The sequence below is a fragment of the Aegilops tauschii genome, chromosome 7 (genome assembly GCF_002575655.3).
Source record: "Aegilops tauschii subsp. strangulata cultivar AL8/78 chromosome 7, Aet v6.0, whole genome shotgun sequence".
NCBI lineage: Eukaryota > Viridiplantae > Streptophyta > Magnoliopsida > Poales > Poaceae > Aegilops > Aegilops tauschii.
Window position 1 is genome coordinate 66,377,084 of NC_053041.3, and position 20,270 is coordinate 66,397,353.

At 43.2% G+C, this 20,270-nt stretch overlaps 2 protein-coding genes across 2 annotated transcripts; one reads left to right on the plus strand and one right to left on the minus strand.

The window, feature by feature from the left end:
- Positions 1 to 1,779: 1,779 nt before the first annotated feature.
- Positions 1,780 to 2,097, minus strand: LOC141026828 (uncharacterized). The gene has a single exon (XM_073503679.1). The coding sequence runs from the start codon at positions 2,095 to 2,097 to the stop codon at positions 1,780 to 1,782; it is 318 nt and encodes a 105-aa protein (XP_073359780.1).
- A 6,454-nt stretch (positions 2,098 to 8,551) lies between these two features.
- On the plus strand, positions 8,552 to 9,295 carry LOC141026829 (uncharacterized). Its single transcript, XM_073503680.1, has one exon. It carries the CDS (start codon positions 8,552 to 8,554, stop codon positions 9,293 to 9,295), a length of 744 nt encoding a protein of 247 aa, XP_073359781.1.
- The last annotated feature ends 10,975 nt before the right edge of the window (positions 9,296 to 20,270 follow it).

The following is a 20,270-nucleotide window of genomic DNA, read 5'->3' on the forward strand; positions in this document are numbered from 1 at the left end:
ACAGGGAGAGTCATAATGTGTCTCACGTGAGACAAATGGATACAGGCAGTGAAACCACGGGAGAAGTCAAAGAGCAACAATTATACAGTATCCTGAGGCACGGTCGTGTAGCACCGCAAGCACAACGAGTCACGGGCAGCGTGTCGCCCAAGAGGCGTGAACGCAGCTAGAGGGGCTATGGAACTGGAGCCTATACATACATGGAATTGCGGCTTCACGACGCACAAATACGGTTTTCGAATTGGCATTCTCGAGGCACAGGTACAAATCCTCTAGATGCAAAAAAGAGAGGTGGTAGAGGCATCGGTGAGAACACTCTGTTCGAGAGGCACGGTTGCGAACTCTCAAGAGGGACAGCCGTGTGACACCGCAGGCACATAGAGTCATGGCGTGTATCACGTGAGATATATCAATACAAGCAGCAAATCAACGGGAGAAGTCAGAGTGCCACAGTTTTAAAATCTCCGGAGGCACGGGCGTGTAGAAGCACAGGCACGACGAGTCACAGCCACCGCATCCCCTCACAGACGGGCGCCTGGCACCACAGGCACGTAGAGTCATAGCCAGTGTGTCCCCTGAGACACGCGAATGCAGGTACAGGAGGCACAGAACTGAAGTGTATACAGGCACGGAATTGCGGCTTCTCGGCGCACAGGTACGGCTTTGGAATTGGCGTTCTCGACACACGGGTACAAACCACCTGGATGCACAAAAGAGTGGTGGCAGAGGCACGGTTGTGTAGTCTGAAGAGAAACGTACTGCCGTGTGACACCAGCACATAGAGACATCGCGTGTGTCACGTGAGGTACATGAATAGCGGAAAAGAAGGCACGGGAGTGAAGCCTCCAACGACACGGATGCCGGGCTTCTCGAGGCACGGTCCCGAAGAACACAAAGACAGGAAACAAAAATGTTGCCTCGTATGTTACCAGACATGCCTCTCTTGTGCGAATGTGTAAAACACAACAATACAAACACATACAAACGGTGCTGAATATAAGCCAAAAAAACACGTCTCTCCCAAACAATACATATGCGCCACTTCAACGGGTTCTATAAATGTACATAAACTCGCGCAAACGTCAACAATGAACTTGTAACACAAAAAAACATAAAAATTTACATTCCCATAACACGAGACAAGCCAAACATGATACTGTGAAAATAAAAAAACCAAAATTCCAAAAAAAGGGTACTCCACAGGACTGAACTAAAAGTACTCATTAATTATACAAAAAAAGAAATGAAAGTCTTCCAGGAGTCCATTCTGCTCACAAACGTCGACACAGACGTCCACGGTGACCATTCTACTCAATTGGAGATCTCCTCAGAAACATGCGCGGCATCTGCGGTCGGGAAGACAACGAGGATGCATCATGTCCTTCATCGACAGAACTCGCCGATAGAGCTCGTAGCTGACATACCCATCCTAAAAAAAGCGGATGAGAATGAAGATATAGGTAAAGGGGAAAATTACTATTGTTGCAATAAAACAAAAATATAAAGACAGAAAAAAAATGAAATTTTCACTTACAATTGCCGCATATTTCAGGTGGTCAAGGGAAAGCGGCTTCCATTCCCAGTAGTCATGCTGACCTTTTGGAAAAGACGTCTTCATAGTAAAGTAAGATTTGTCTATGACAGCTCCTGCCAAATCTGCCATGGAATCCTTGGAACGCCTCCTTTGATCATGAGCTCCTCTTGAAGGTCGATGTGACACTCTCTTGGGATTTGAGGAAACTATTTGCGAGAACATCTCTATCATTCCTGATGTCGACACTAGCGAAAATTATACCATTGTTCCGAAGGAAATCCTTCAGAGCATTCCTTCCTGGCCTTGCACAAGTGATAGACAAGAACATGCTTGCGCATCGCCATTTGCATGACGGCGACTTTTCTGCTCCGATCAAAATAATCCTCTCGTGTGTACTCCAGATCAAGACCAACAAACTTGTACCTGTCCGCACGCAGCCATTCCTCATAAAGAGAAAGAATCTCCTCCACCTTGTAGGGCTTGTTGGTGTACAACACCTCGAGCTTGGTATTACCGTCGGCGTCTACAAACAGACGCTCAGTTGTGTTCCTGAATTCGTCCATGGAAAAGAGGGTGAGAGTGACAATGGAGTTTGACTGTCCTACTCCGGCGTCACTCATACGTGGCGAGGATGATGAGAGCTACCTGCACTTCTCTGGTGAGAATAAGACCCGATAACCTCCCGGAATAGACCACTATTTAACCTTGGAGAGAGACGACTCAGTTACCATGCGCCCATTAAATTGCATCGGGAATGATGAATGGACGGTTGTGCTTCTGCAGCTTGTGAAACCATGCACTTCAAAATTCATGGCTGCCACGCTCTAATCAAGGAGCCTCTAGTTTAACTCTAGCATGGTATCTGGCATAATGAATACTAACAATAAATAGCCATCTCATCGGTCACCAGCACATCTTTTGACCGAGAGAAGAATGCAAGGAAGCAAACGATGACCGTGTCGTCCAACCTAGACCTCTGCAGTACAAATACTACACAGGGAGTGAACAAAAATAGAAGCACGGTTCGGCTAGCACAAAAGCCACACGCGTGCCTCCACTTTGTTAAAGACAAACCTCTATGCCTGTGTACCACCAAAAACATTACCAAAACAAAAGCACATCCATGCTTCTGACATATATATAACCGTGGGCTATCATACATATTCCCGCCTGAACCCAACGTACATAAAAACAGTGGCTCTCTGGGTCAACGACTGCCTAAAAAAATTGCAATCACAGAGTCACGAACCGTGACTCCATTTTCAGATGCAAAAGTGCCTCTCATTAGGAACCATCATGCCTCCCGTCAATTTGCCTCCCCCGATGTATCGACCATGCCTCTCCTGCTACAACGACCGTGCATCTAATAACATCATTACCGTTCCTCTCCTAAAGACACACCCAACCATATCTGATTAAACATGTGAATAAAAACAATTAAATCACAGAAGCACGAGTATGCTTTTCAGCATGTATAACCGTGCCTCACAAAAAGTCTGTGAGGCACGATAGGCATGTAGAAGAGTCCGCTGGGAGGCAGCACAGCTGGCCAACTACAATGGGAGGCAGCTGGACGAGTCAAATGTCTCGTGTCCCTATAACACCTCGGAATGCACGCACACCATCTACAACCAGCATTCATTCCATTTCGCAGAATGAAAAATAAAACAAGAAGCACTCATTACTACTCTTGCTCTCTCCCGTCTCCTTTATATTTCAATAAGCTCCGACTCCCTCAGCCACATCACAACTCACTTGCCTTCTCCGTCGCCTGCTTCTAGGGTTCGTGCTTCTTCCCCGCACACAATCTGATTTCAAACAAGTTGTTGTAGAGTTTTTATTGGGTCTCTCGATTAATTTCTAAGCCGTGCTTCTCTCGTAGATTGATGGACGTGGGTGCTTGCCCTAAGCTTCCCATCACAACCCATCTGCCTTATCCGTCCGCCTACTTCTAGGGTCCGTGCTTCTTCCCCGCACACAATCTCATTTCAAACAAGTTATTGTAGAGTTTTTATTGGGTCTCTCGATTAACTTCGAAGCCGTGCTTCTTCCCCTACCCCAATCTCCGTTCGTCGACGCCCGTTCTTCTGCACTCCCAGGTAAAAAGCATATGCGTAAGCAGCATGCTCCGATCCGTATTTACATTTTGAAAACTACATTTAAATTATTACTGTTTTACGTTTAGGTTTTTCATTTGATAGTTATTGAAGCATCAGATCCGGTACAACGACTTCATTCTCTAAAGGAATATAAAAACCATTTGAAAATCTAAACAAGTGATCTAAACTCTGTCATTCTGTAGTTGTTGTCTGCCTTTGTACGGATATTTTTAATATGGCTAACATAGTTGAAGCTAGTCGTTGTCTACCTTCAACGTTGAAGCTTGTTTTAAATTGTTATGATATTGTTGTTTTCTTAACATAGTTGCTCTCAATTATTGTATGATTTGCCCTACCTGCCGCCAACCAGGCGGCCCTTGCGAACCACACCCTGAAGTTCTCCAGCAGTTTGAGGTTATTCTTGATGAAAATTGCTGGAGCCGCATGGTTAGTAAGCATTACTAACATATTAGTTGCTTACAACACAGTAGAAATCGTCGTTGTTACTCATACCCCCTTGCACCTACACTAGGTTCCCCTGATGTGACTTCTTCGCACCTGTCTTGTGTTTTCATTTTCCATTAGTTTGCATGCCTATGCCTTGATTACTATAGTGCATCTTCAATTCTAATTAAAATTAGTCAACATATGCCAAAAATCTGTATCCATTAATTTATAATACAATTATGTTGTTATCTGTAATTCGTATCAAAAATTCATATCCAATTTAAGAGAACTTTTAACATTAATAATACGCGAGTTCAAATTTATACTTACAGGTTGTTATTTTTACTATTTTTTCCAGTATGTACCTTGTAATGTCAGAGCTTTTCTCGCTGAATACATTGATGAGAGGAAGAAAGAAGCAAGAAAATTGCGTAAAGAGCAGGTAGAGCCAGCCCTTCTTACACATGAAGGAAGGTCTTACAATGCTTTGTTTAAGCATAGGGCGGACTACACAAAGTTCTGCGGTGGTGAGTGGACCATCTTTGCGGATGATTATGAACTACGTGCTGGAGACCGCCTAGAATTTGAACTACCAGACGAGGGTCTCAATCTTGAAATACAAACATATCGGGATGACAAAAGGCTGCTTCCATTACCCCATGTTGGTAGGTATTTAATATTACAAACTTATCTTCTTTCGCTGTATTTTTATATGCATGCATCAAACTGAATAATATTAACCCCGTGTTGGATATAATTTTAAATAACTTTAAAATATTGTTCTTTTTCCAGCTCTCGACGATCTTTCTTCTGACGATTTCAACCATGTTCACTGTTGTGTCTACTCTAAGGATATTGAGCTTACCTACAACCAGACACGATTCTTTCTACAACGCCTTTTCGGAGATACTTTCATCCGTTGCTGTCCATTTGTCCACGTCTTGCCTCCCACTAACACCAAAGACTGCGTCATGGTTGGTTACAACTGTCCTTGTTAAAATACCAAACGTATTTTGCTTATATGTCAAATAAACAATATTGACGTAATCTTTCTTATATGTAAAATTATAAAGAACCTATTTATTCAAACCTAAAATAACAAAACTTTTGTTGTTCTCTTAATATATTGTTTTATCTGTTTACACACAAACCTGAACATGCCAGGAATTATATTACTTTCAATATGGAATTTCTTAATGTTTGCGCACTCGCCGTATTCAGCCATTCTTTTATTTAATGTCCAAGTGGCAAATCAATGGTTTTAATTTCTATTTAATTTCGATTTCTTCTAGAAAATTCCGAGGAGTGTTGTCTCGATACTGAAGAGATTGGTGGACATGCCAACCAATGGCAAGGTGACCCTTGAAGCTCCTGATGAACCTACCCATGTCATCACTCCTTCGTCGTACTACATCTGCAAAAACAACGGCAGGATGGTAATAGAAAAGTCTTCTTTCAGAGACTTCATATCAGTTGCATCCCTTGTTGAAAAGAACGTTGTTCTAATCACTTTCAAAGAGCGCCATGATCGTTCTGTGTCCATCATCATTCAGCGCATTCTGTAGATTCCGTCGGAACCAGCACCTAAAATGGAAGCAAACAGTGTATCTCCTAGGATGTTCAGCGCTCGTTTCATGATGATGCCTCCCAGGAGGAACACACTGGTTACTATAAGTTTGGTAGTTAGGATGGTAGAGTAATGTAACTATTATGGACCATGTGCTTGCTTGAACTATCGGAATGATGTTTTGGAACTTATGTAGCTCTTACGGACCCTCAACTCGCTGTTTCAACCATCGGAATGATCATTTGCAACAAATGTTGTTTGAACTATCGGAATGATTCATTGGAACAAATGTAGTTCTTATCCTTTGAAAAGTTCACAATTCAAAAAACCAAAAAACAGAAAGAATCATTTTCAAAAATCAAACGAAACAAGAATCAGTTTTTGATTCAGAACCTATAGCAATGCCATGTTATCAAACTTATTCAAACCATCTAGTGAAACATATCTCAATTGAAAACCAAACAGGACTCCGTTTTCAAGTGCAAACTATATTTACTTCACCAACTTTTCCTAAACACACGGTTGTGCACCGAATAACATAACAACGGTGCCTCCTTGACCAAGGAAGGTTGTTAAACGAAAAAAACGTTTTCACAACAAAGGCACGACCATGCATCTGCTGAGTGTTCTACCGTTTACACGACTACTTTCACAGCCAAAGATGGAATACGCACATATGGATCACGCACGCAGCATGCAACGAATAAAAAATCAATGAACAAGATAAGTGAAAATCTTAAAAAAAACAGATAAAACAAACGCATGTTTCCAAAAATCTACGCCTGGAACCGCCGGATGACTACCAACTGCTCTTTGGCGGTTTCCTTTTTTGCACGACAAGGTAAAGATCCCTTTCACTTTTCCGACTCCATTTGCATCGTCTTCCTCGAACGTTTCTCGCCGGCCGCAGTTCACCACTGCACACATCCAGCCATGGACGATGGGAAACTAACAACACTCACCGAAGACATCACTACCCATGGTACAACCATGCTGGAGGTGGTGTACACCAACGACCCAAGGACCGTGGAGCGGATCATCAAAAAGTACAAGGAATGGCTAAAGGAGGAGAAGAACAAGTTCGTCGGCCTCGACCTCGAGTACACACGTAAGAGCAGTTACATATGACAAGGGATTGCTGTCGTCCAACTTGCCATGCGCGAGCATGTCCTTGTATACCACTACTGCAGGTCCGAGCGCTCCTAGGCGTTACTTGACTTCCTGCAACGGAAAGCGGTAACTTTCACTAGCATCGACACCAGGAGCGACAAGACCATGCTTGCCCGTGCATGGATCAAAATTCCAGACGAGCACCACGTCGACATCCAGAGGCTATTCTGCATCAAGGGTGGTGGAGAAAGGGACTCCATGGGTGACCTTGCAGCGGCCATCATCGACCCTCATACAAGAACATGAATAAATCATTCCCAAAGGAGAAGCACCAGTTCTGGGAGTGGAAGCCGCTTTCCCCAATACACCTTGAGTACGCAGCAAAGGACGGGTATGTTAGCTACGAGTTGTACCATAGAATCCTAATCATCAAGAATGGGCTATGTCACCTCCACCAACAACCAATGAAGGAAAGACTCCGCCCACGTAAGAACAAAGACGAGGGATCTTCCAGCGGCTGGAAGCGCCGGAAGGGAAACAGTGGTTGGTAAATTGCGAGAAAATGGATGTCTACATTAAACTAGTAGGAACTACTATTATGATAATTTAGATTGAGTGGGAGAGAGATCTCGGACCAATGATTGCTGATGGCCACCATGCAACTCCTGTTCACGTAGACGTGTCTACGTCCGATGCGCAGCCATGCACTGCCATCGTTCTGGTGGGAAACCACTCAGTTGAGACCGGGATAACAAGGGATCCGACGCAGCGTTCTCGTCTGGAGTTAGGCATTATGGTGGAAGGCTTGACGGAGAACTCGCAATTGGTTGCCTCCGAGTCGGTTGCCTTGGCTGGAATGACCCCCCCCCCTGCAGGCTTCGACGCTGAGGCCCGAGGCCGAGCCTTTTACCCCCAGACGCACCACCAGGTCAACTAAACGTGCCGGAGATGGCAAGGCCTCCCCCACTAAGAATGTATTGTTGCGTGCGCTGGGATTGGCGCCACATGATCTTGAGGTTGACGAGCAGATGGTGGAGGACCTGAAGGGGCTGTTCGGATCGCCGCTTCGAGAGCAGCACATCCGCGTGATCGCATCTCTCTTCGGGAAGACGATGCCGGTTGGTGGGGACATTGGTGCGGGATGCTCGAGCTCCATGGCGGTGCACTAAGATCGGTGGTTGGGTGAGCATGGAGATGATCTATCCCCATGGATTTTAGCCCTTCCATTTTATGCTGGAATGTGAGAGGTTTGAACAGCCGAGCGAAGCGGGACGCGACTCGTGAGTTTGTCGCTAGTGTGCGTGTGAACATCATATGTCTTCAAGAGACCAAACTGGATGTAATTGACCGCTTCACGGTAATACAATGTCTTGGGCCATCCTTTGATGGCTTCACCTACATGCCGGCTTTGGAGACCAGAGGGGGAATCCTCGTTGCTTGGGACTCTACTGCGATCGAGATCGACCAATTTATCCTGAACTCCGACTTCATCACAGGTCAAGTGCACGCTAAGAATGGAGCTGTTTGGTGGATGTCGGTGGTCTATGGCCCTCAAGGCAACCTGCTCAAAACTGCCTTTCTGGAGGAGTTACACGCGAGGCGCGCTCTCTGCCCGGGTCCATGGATGGTACTTGGAGATTTCAACATGATTTTGCGTGCCTCGGAAAAGAGCAATGCAAACCTCAATAGGACTATGATGGCTAGGTTCCGGAGCTTCATCGACAGCAGTGAATTGAAGGAAGTTTACATGCATGGGCGTAGGTTAACGTGGTCGAATGAAGGGACACACCAACGATGACTAAGATTGATCGCGTTCTTGTCTCTGTGGACTGGGGGCTGGAATTCCCCGACTGTATATTGCAAGCCCTGTCCTCCGGAGTTTCTGATCATGCACCTCTACTCCTTAGTTCCGGACCACTTTTTCACCCCAAGAAGAGGTTTAGATTTGAGATATACTGGACGAAGCTTCAAGGCTTTGACGAAGCAGTTCGCGATGCGTGGGTCTGTAGTGATACCATTACTGACCCCTTCCAAAGATTGGATGCGCTGTTCAGGAACGCGGCTCAGGCGTTGCAAGCTTGGGGCCAGAGAACCACCAGAAATATAAAGCTCCTCATGGCTGTGGCGACATACGTGACATGTAGATTCGACAGGGCGCAGGAGGACCGCATCCTCACCGATCAAGAGATCTGGCTACAGCGCACACTCAAACTGGCACTTCTGGGGATGGCCTCGCTTCAACGGACTATTGAGCACCAGCGATCGAGGATGAGGTGGATACGAGAGGGAGACGCGAACACAAAGTTGTTCCAAGCCTTTGCAAACGGCAGGAGGACGAAGAATTTCATTCCGCGTGTCAAAGTGGGAGACGACATGATCACCGATCAGTCCCAGATCGAAGCTGCGTTCTCCTCGGCTTATGAGAACCTGATTGGCACCGACCAGGCGAGGGACTTTACCCTTGACCTAGAGTTTTTGGGGATACAACAAATGGATCTGCACGAGCTAGACGTGATCTTCACTGAGGAGGAAGTGTGAGATGCATCCGGACCGTGCACCAGGGCCCGATGGATTTATAGGCGCTTTCTATCAGCGAGCATGGCCAATCATCAAGCACGACATTATGGCTGCCATCCTCAAGCTTTATATGTGTGACGGAAGAGGTTTTGCTAAGCTAAACAGGGCGCTGTTGGTCCTCATTCCTAAGAGATGTGACGCGGAGGTAGTGGGCGACTACCGGCCTATTAGCTTACCCCACAGCTTTGGGAAGCTTTTCTCCAAGATTATGGCCAACCGAGTCAAAAAGAGAATGCCTGAGCTAGATGGTGCGAATCAATTGGCATTTATTCAGGGCAGGAGTCTACATGACAACTTCCTCTTGGTCAAGGAGGTCGCTAGGAAAGTTCACGCAAGAAGTCACCCGGAGTCTTCATCAAGCTGGACATCTCGCGTGCGTTCGACACTATTTCGTGGCCATTCCTCTTCGAAGTGCTCAGAGCCAAGGGATTCGGCACAAACTTCCTGTGATGGATCGCGATACTGCTCCAATCTGCTTCCACCAGAGTCATTGTGAATGGAAACCAAGGGAAAAGATTAGATCATGCCCGGAGTCTGAGGCAAGGAGATCCCAGCTCGCCGCTCCTCTTTGTGATTGCCATGGATGTCCTATCTGTCCTGATATGTAGAGCTACTAGCGCGGGCGCCCTTTCATCATTCAACGGCATAATGGCAAATCAAAGACTGTCCCTGTACGCTGACGATGTTGCACTGTTCGTGCGACCAACGGAGCAAGACTTGTCCTGTGTCAGAGAGATACTCCAGGCTTTCGGGCACGCCTCCGGGCTGAGAATCAACTACCACAAAACCTCTGCCATACTCATCCAAGGACTTCCAGGTGATGCCGAAAGAGTGCAGCAGTTTTTCAACTGTCAAATGGGCGTGTTCCCTTGCAAATATTTGGGGCTCCAGCTCGGCATCTGTAAGTTATCAAAAGCTCAATGGCAAACAATGCTCGACCAAGTCAAGAACTTCCTGCCGGCTTGGCAGCGAGGGCTGATACAAAGACCGGGAAGGCTCGTGCTCACCAAAAGTGTGATCTCGGCGCGGCCGATCCATCATTTGCTGGTCATGGATGCGCCATTGTGGGTGTTTGAAGAGATTGAAAAATGGATGAGAGCATTTTTCTGGGCTGGGAAAACCACTGTCTATGGAGGGCAATGTCTTGTGGCATGGCAAACCATCTACCGGCCTACTTGCTATGGCGACTTGGGCATCAAAAACCTCGAACTGCAAGGGCTGGCCTTACGGGTCCGATGGGAGTGACTCAGGAGAACGGACCCCAACCGGCCGTGGCAAGGCTTGCATCTCATGATCGACAAGGAAGCTAAAGCAGTGTTTGACAGCATGGTTCTCATCGGAGTTGGAGATGGTTCAACGGTTCTATTATGGACTGATAGGTGGATACACGGCTTCTCTATCAGGGACATCGCCCCCCTGATCGCAGCAATGGTCGAGAAACGGACCAAGAGCAAAAGAACTGTCCAGCAGGCTCTCCTTCACGGCGCCTGGGTGCTAGATATCGAAGGCCGGCTCTCCTTCACTGCCCATATACAACTCATTCACCTCCAGCAAGCTATCGCCTCGGTGGTCAGGAATGATGCGGAACCTGACGCCTTCATTTGGCCGTGTGATGAATCTGGAACCTATTCGGCAAAGTCCACTTACAAAAGGCTCTGTTTTGGCCTAACACGCTCTGCCACTGCCAACCAAATTTGGAGAAGCTGGGTGCCACTCAAATGCAAAATTTTCGCCTGGTTGGCCTCACAATATCGGCTCTGGACCTCGGACCGCAGATCTAGACACGGGCTACAAGAGACTACTTCGCCTTGCTTCACGTGCGCGTAGGATGAGGACACTGTGGATCACATCCTTGCTCAGTGCGTCTACGCGAGGCAAGTATGGCACGGATGCTTCGAGGCCCTACAAGTCAACATCCATATCCCAAACCAAGATGACACTTTCATGGCATGGTGGGAGAGGACGCGCGCCTCCTTTCATGGGAAGATCAAGAGAGGTTTCGACTCCTTCGTCATCGCTACCGCATGGCACCTCTGGAAGCAAAGGAATGCTAGGGTGTTCAATAGAGACGACCAAGTTAAATCGGACACTAGTTTAGTGCTTATTATCCTTGAAGAGATAAAGCAATGGAAATCGGCGGGAGTAGGAGTTGAGGGTTTAGCTAGGTTTGTGAGAGAGTAGGCTTTGGTTTTTCCTTGTGTGGAGTTGGAGTCTCCCGCCTCGACGACTCGTCGTCTTGTGCGGCCTCTTGTAAACAACTTTTCTCCCTTCTATAATTACGGTATGCTTTTGGCGTACTCTAAAAAAATTAGATTGAATGAACCTATGTTGTAAATATGTTTGTTGTTGCTCAAAGATGTTGTGTGTATTGTATTACTATTTTACGTTTGAACTTTAAACACAGTGGTGTGCTCATGTACAAATGCATAGTACGTTTTGCATGTCTAAATGTAATTAGTAAGTTATGTCCCAGTATTGAGCAAGCATATATTGTATCCATGAATATAGAACGAGAGATATGTCCCACGATATTGTATTATAATTTTCATACTTAACCTTTACAAGATGCATCGTGCATTTACAAGAATATGTGATGGTATCGTTATAAACTTTCAGTATAATGCTTATTCAACATTGGCGTGAACAATTCATAAATATTGTAGAAGAACATTCGGTACACAGACGCAAGGGACAAGAACTTTGTTACTTTAACCACATTTGAAAAAAATTAAAATCACACAACACAACTATTTCACATCAAACACCACTCCATCCATTCAGAACATCCTTGCTATTGCACACAGGTTCCTCTCCGTACACCAGTTCTCCATGATGCCACAAAACTACACTATCGTGTGCAGCTGACCTATGTACAACCATGGCTCTCTAAGTGTCTACTCAACCCATGCCTGTGGTGCCATGTACCCGTGACCCTAGAGACTTCACACCTGTACATCCACAACCGAGTCTCTCTAACCAAATATTCGGACCGATGCCTCTGCTGCCATACATCCGTGCCTCCAGAAACTTGACAGCAGCAAGAGGGTTCAAAACCGTGCATCCACACAACCGTGCTTGTACTGACTTCACTTCCGTGCCTTGGTTTTCTCGATCGACGTGCCTCACATGAAACCCACAGTAACTCTACATGCTTAGCGCACGCGATCGCCCGTGCAACTTTGGTGTTGCACAGACGCTCCTCTTAGTATACCCGTGCCTCCACGCAACCGTGCCTGTACTGACTACAATTTCGTGCCTCCGTTTCATCAATCCACGTGCCTCACATAAAACCAACAGTAACTCTACGTACTACAGACACACGTGCCTCTCACATGAAACCCACAGTATCTCTACGTGTTCGGCACGCGTGATCGCCCGTGCAACTTTGGTGCTGGACACACGTTCCTCTCAGTATACCCATGCCTCCACACAACCGTGCCTGTACTGACTTCAATTCCGTGCCTCCGTTTGCTCAATCCACGTGCATCACATGAAACCCACAGTAACTCTACGTGCTCCGCACGCGTGATCGCCCGTCCAACTTTGGTCTGCACACACGCTCCTCTCAGTATACACGTGCCTCCACACAACTGTGTCTGTACTGAGTTCAATTTCGTGCCTCCGTTTGCTCAATCCACGTGTCTCACATAAAAGAGATGCACAACCATGCCTCAGAGTAAACAACACATGTGCCTCTACTGTATTTATAACTATGACCCCAATTAAATAACATCCGTCCAAAAAACATCTTTAAAAGAGATGCACGGCCATGTCTCTTCTACAAATGAACAACAGCAATAAACTGTTAGGTTCATATCGTTTCATATATCCAAATAACATTAAACTGTAGCATAGATTTTTAAACAAAATCCATTATATTCAAAGGCTATAACTAACATCACTGTGGCAGAAGATTGAAGGTAACAACAAGCCTTCCATCATGCTCTTTGAAAGTTATCAGCACCAAGCTGTTTACTTCAATACACGATGCCTGGAGAAAATCACTGAAACCTTCTTGTTTGAACACCATTCTATTACCTAAGCCAATGAAGTAGGAGCAAGGAGTGCTCACATATATATCATCATCACCAGATTCCAAAGTAACTTCAAGAGTTAAAACGCCACTCCTAGGAAAAGTCACAAACTCCTTCAAACTCCTCACAACAATACCAGGAATAACCTGACAAAAAACATCAAGCTATCAGAAATAGAACAAAAATTCAAAACTATAAATAGAAGAGATAATAAAAATAAATAAATAAACAGAAACAAAGAAAAAACAGTGGAAAAAAATCTGACCATATGATGACCATTAACATTCATGGCATCAATCCTGTGAACAAAAGGACAACAGGGTATGTACTCATCATCAAAGAGTTGACACCTCATGAAATACATCTGCTGATAATTAAGAAAAATACCATGGGTGTAATAACAACTCCCAACAAGTTCCATCTCGGAGTCGCTCAAACCATCAAGAGCTACAAAATATAATTACACAGGCTCAAGGGAACAGAAAAATCATCATGTACAATAAAACAAGCTAAAAACTTCCTTAAAAATAAACCTTACCAACAGACGGTAAAGGAGACAACGCATCTACACGACCAACACGGTAGAAATAAATACCAATCCACGTTCCATAATGTTCAAGCCTAATGGTCATTATATCACGAGGACGAACACCATAATCACTGACCAGTCGTTCCCAGGAAGGACCATGGAATTTGCTCCTCACCCGACCATGACTAAACAGAACACCATACAAATAACCCTCATTGCACTGAAGAGCAAGATCAGTATCTTCGTCACCCCTCCTTATGCCTAAAGCCCTACACTCCTCGATGTAACGAGCAAGATGAGCTCTAACACTGCACGGAACATACTGCACAACAAATCAAAACAAGGATCATAATCAAAATCTAAACAGCATGGGCAGCACCAAAAGAAATAAGCATGTGTGCCAAAAATTGAACAATTATAAAATGATATTCTTACAACACGCCTCCAACAACGCCGATCCAGAACCACACTGAACCCATCTACAGAAGAATCAACAGAAGAACACGGGCCACCAGGCATACGGCAAAAAGCACAAGCCATAACTGCAAGGAACACAGTGGTTATCAAGAACTAATCCCACAAAACCCAGTTGAAACTTGACATCTGATAGTGTTGGTAGTCCCCACCTGTAGCTACCCCATAAATCTCCATATCCCAGAAATATAATGGGAACAAAAAGAGAAACGATAAAGGGAAACAGGAAACTCACGAATGCAACCAGTAGGGAACGACGATATTGCGAATGGGGAAGCGCGGTCGGCGCTAAAGAAGGACCGTCGTAAGAGCAGGCAACAAGCGCCGCGGCTGGGACAGGGGCCGCCGTAACCACGCGACAAGAGCGGCGGCCGTGACGGGCGGAGACGGCGGCAAAGAAAGAACAGTGCGCGACTACGGTTCGCCCACACGAGAGAGAAACAGATCTCAAAACAAATCAAAAGGTATTACAAAACATTAAAAGTACAAGGACTAAAGTGAAAAAAGGAAAAACCACAAAGGGAAACCGGAAACCGGAAATCACGGGAGACGCCGTGCGCGCGACAAGTGTCGCGCGTGGAGCGCCTTGGAAAAGTCTCACGAGCGCTCCGCGCATGACACTTGGCGCGCGGGGAGCGCTCCCGGACTAATCGTTGCCGGGAGCGCTCCTCAATTAGTGATTTCGTCATAGGTTACGATTTCGTCAGGCGCCTCACTAAATGGGCTGGCCCAGCGCAGGAAGCCACTGCCTCATTTTGTATATTTCTTCATGTTTTTAGTTTTCTTCTTCTTTTCTTGTTTTTGTAGACTACCAAATAATCTAAATATATTACAAAACACTTTACATAAAGCATGTGAAAAAATGGTAAACAAACATTTGAAAAATGTTAAATGTCTATAGAGAAAATAATTCTCATCTATACGAATGTATACAAAAATATACAATGTGTATTAAAAATGTTGATTGTGTATTAAGAAATACTATTAACCAATCATTTGAAAACATGTTAATCAAGTATTCCAAATACAAAACAAGCATTTGAAAAAATTTAAATGTGCATAGAAAAATGTTTGTCATGTGTACGAAAAACATATACTAAATAAAAAATAATGTGTATGAAAAATCTTGATCATGTGTGTTATAAAATATTAAATATGTATAGAGAAAATGTTTCTCATTTATATGAAAAGGTATACAAAAAATATAAAATGTGTATGAAAAACGTTGATGACGTATTTAAAAAAATGTTAATCAAGCATTTGAAAAACAGTGTGAATCAAGTATTTGAAAAATGTTAATCAAGAAGATGAATTTTTTAAAATGTGTACATAAAAATGTCTGTCATATGTACAAAAATATATAAAAAAATACAATGTGTACGAAAAATGTTGATCGTGTATTGAAAAAATGTTAATCAAGGTTTGAGAAAAAATGTGAATAAAGTATTTGAAGAATGTTAATCAAGCATGTGAAAATGTTAAATGTGTATAGAAAAACTATTTGTCATGTATATGAAAAATATATTAAAAATACAAAGTTTATCAAATAATGTTGATCATGGTTTAAAAATCAAAAATTTATATAAAAATGCTCCTGGAGTATACAAAAAATGTATATTGTGTGTGAAAAAATGTATATTTTCATCACAAAGTGTTCGTCATGTATTTAAAAATGTTGACCATGTATTCAAAAAATAATAATCTTGTATTTGAAAATTGTTAAACGTGTATATATAAATATATTAGATATATACCATAAATATGAAATGTATATGAAAAATATTGGTCACAAAAGTATATTTTTAATAAAAATATTAATCATATATCTATTATATACTTAAAACAAGAGTCAAATCTATCTATTATATACTTAAAACAAGAGTCAAACAAGACATCACGCTCATCCACATCTATTAAATTATCTTGACCATCAATTTTATATATCAACGATTAGGATTTAATAGATGTAGCGTTGCATACAAATATAGTTAGGTGCAAATAATTGGGCATGACACGTAAAAGTAGTTCGGCACATATATGTTTTTTTATAAAAATATATGTCCTAGAAAATTATAGAAGAGAACGTACGTTGGCATTGTAAGGAAAGAGTGCCTCCCGTAAAGAAAAAGGCACGCCTACCAAACAGCTAAAAAAGACACGGCTGCCAACTTTAAAGAGTCCAAGCGCCCCAAAACAAGAGTCAAACAAGACATCACGCTCATCCACATCTATTAAATTATCTTGACCGCCAATTTTATATATCAACGATTAGGATTTAATAGATGTAGCGTTACATACAAATATAGTTAGGTGCAAACAATTGGGCATGACACGTAAAAGTAGTTCGGCACATATATGTTTTTTCTATAAAAATATCTGTCCTAGAAAATTATAGAAGAGAACGTACGTTGGCATTGTAAGGAAAGAGTGCCTCCCGTAAAGAAAAAGGCACGCCTACCAAACAGCTAAAAAAAGACACGGCTGCCAACTTTAAAGAGTCCAAGCGCCCCAAAAAATAAGAGTCTGATCAAAATACTACTACATCGGAGCTTCACGTGGGATATGGAACTTTCTTTACGTCTTAAAAAAAATTCTCTTCTCATGGGAAATAACAAAGTTTCCCTAACCTGATAAAAAAGCAACATGTGTACGTACAAAGCATAGAGTGTATTCCGGCAAAAAAGAACCTAGCATAGAGTGTAGGGCAAACAAATTCCCAGTATACTTTTGTTTAATATAATAAAGTATGGTCCCGCAAAAAAAGTATGTCTACAGTACGACTAAAAATATATCATCCGTTGATTCTAATTATGATGGCTGAGATTAAAAGGAACAAAAAAAACAAGTCCACCGAATCTGTGTCTAACATGGACATGTGAAAAACCAGACCAGGTAACGCATTAAAAAACAAGAAAGAGCCATACGGGCAAGGTGCTTCCATGAAAGGAAACCATGCATGCATACATAGAATACTATAAAACAAGGTCTCATCCTCCTCTCTTCCCTAAATAAAGTCTAACCCCTCACGTAGTATATACATGCCTGAGTGGGATTGGTAAGCACATGTTACAGAGGGAGTGCTTGCTGGAGTAATCCGTCTACAAGGCATCAGGTGCAGCGGAGTTCTTGGTGCCAAGAACACGAGGGGACGGGCTAGCGTGCAGCAAGTTAACACATGATGTGGCAGATTCGGGGGACCGTCGAGATCGTGGTCGCAAGCATGAAGCTTCAAACAGGGCATGACCAAGCGGCCGTGGTCGCAAAACATGAAGCTCCAAACATGGCATGACCAAGCGGCCAGGTCGTCGGCCACGACCTCATGGTCGTCGTACTGATTGAGTCGGTGCACATGACGAGGGGATGCACTAGCTGAATCGCAGAGCTCTTCAACGTTTAGCAACAAGCCAGGCGCTTCCTCGGCCCCTATATGATAGCGGACGGGGCAATGAGCAGAACGAGAAGCTACTTGGCTGCCCTACTTACATGGAGTGTCGACGCCATTGGTTGCGGCAGTGGCCTCGATGGATGGCAACAACCACACACACGCTGTAACACAAAGATGGGACCATATACATACGGAACATGCAGGCCATGAGTCCTATACATATGAGTACAAAGAACCCCAAAGTCAATCACGTACTTGATTGGGCAATGAGCAGAACGAGAAGCTACTTGGCTGCCCTACTTACTACTGAGTGTCGGCGCCATTGGTTGCGGCAGTGGCCTTGATGGATGGCAACAACCACACACACGCTGTAGCACAAAGATGGGACCATATTCGTATGGAACATGCAAGCCATGAGTCCTATACATATGAGTGTATTATATATCAGTCACCTACATACAGAGAACCCCAAAGTCAATCCCGTACTTGATTGCTTTGCATGTGCATACACAAGGTCATACCCATTTACGAAACTTTGCACGTGTATCTCAACAATCTATTTGAAGTTGAATGCATATAAGACATGAGTGTACTTACATACACGGCATGGACTCAACAACGCCCATCAAAAACAAACAACAATGACTAACACATCAAAACCAGACACCGCCACTATCTCTATCGGAACATTAGATACATGTCAAGGATAATGAACAGCCTGTCGGACAAGTCAAAGACCATGGACAAGGCCAACCAAACCTACAGTGAGGTCACCTTCGTTAAACCATGTCCTCATATGTAACAACCTTAACAATTTTACTTTTATCAAAGCCTACTTATCAATGGAGATTTAAAGAATTAATTATGATAAGAGAAGCATACACTTGAATATGTATCAGAAACTATGGCTGCATGAGAGCAATCGGAGTAGCATTCTTTTTTTAATTCGAGTCGCATTGCATGTGCTCATGCCGAAAGTGATTTCAGCAAGATACTAGCTTTGTGCTTCACTTCTCCTTCGTCGCATCAGTAGTTTAAATTGGAAAATCATGCCTCCAGTAACGGGATGTGAAGGGAACACACATTAAAATGTGTTAAAATTTAATATACCAATATTCCCCATTTATTTACGTGGGAAACCCACTCAGCCTCATTGTAATTTACATCCATCCCATGTAACTTGGATTTGAGAAACCAGGAAAAGGATTGCATAGTCAAAAACTAACTGTCAATCGTATGGTCTAATTCTATGAATTGTGGAGGTGATATTGGATAAATAAAACTAAGTTACCAAGTGGTAAATCCGTCCGCTAATCGATGATGCTTGCTAATGAGATGTCGTTATAGGAGGGTTGTCGAAGTTGGATGGCAGAGTATATTAGAGTTGGAATAATAATCAAACTTAAAACAAATAAATATAGGCTTTCTGAACCATCTCTATTGGACTAAAGTACAAATGGCATATACGTAGAAATTTAGTAGTACAATTTCCATGATAAACAAGACATATATAATAATTAGCTAATTTAGCGAGGCAAAAAAGCCATCTTCACTGCATACACATAAAGAAAAGCATTCTAGGACAATATGTTTGACTTCAAAATGCACTTTTTCACAAATTTAAATTTTGTGGTTCTATATAATTGATTATTAGTTCAAACCATTATAAGTTTTAACTTAAGGTAGTATTAGATGTTTATCTTAAGGTGCAAAAATATATAACTCACAAAATATAGCTTCTAACATATGAAATTGTAAATTGTAAAATATCTAGCCGCGCAAATGCGCGGGTAACCCCGCTAGTTTCAATAATGTTAAAGGCGTAAACAAAATATGTTTCTAATGTACACGAAAAATGGAGAATGTGTACCGAAAAATGTTGGCATTGGTTGAACAAAAAAGAAACCGGTGAAAATCTACAATGAAATCCAGTAAAAAAAATCAAAGAAAGGAAATTAAAACCGAGAAAACCAATGCAAAAGCATGGAAGCACTGAAAACTGGGAAAGAAACAAGGAAAAACAAAGAAAGCCAAGAAAGAAAGAAAAAAACAAAGAAGAAGCTAGGAAAGAAAAGAAAAAACAATGAAAACGGAGATAGAACACACACAAAAACAATGAAACCCGTGAAGAATTACAGAAACAGAAAGAAAAATCCAAAAAGAAAAAAGAAAACAAAGAAAACCAAAGAAAAAAAAACTATGCAAAATTGTGCAACGCGGTGAAAAACGTAGCTACTTTACTGGGCCGGTACTAAAGCGATCCGAGGAAGTTTCAGACGAGGCCATGCAACATCTCGCTATAAGCAAAATATGGGCATGTCTTAGAAAAAAAAACATAGCCCTCGCAGGGGAGTGTACGGTGGCGATTAGATTCTTTTCTGTGGTTTTTTAGGGGTTCTTTCGTGCGGTTTTTTTTAGACATTCTCGCTAGGCTTTATTTAAATTGTCAAAAGGTTTACGGGGAGAAAATTCGAATCCCTGGGCAGGCCTAACCAAACATGGCGGTTGAACCCA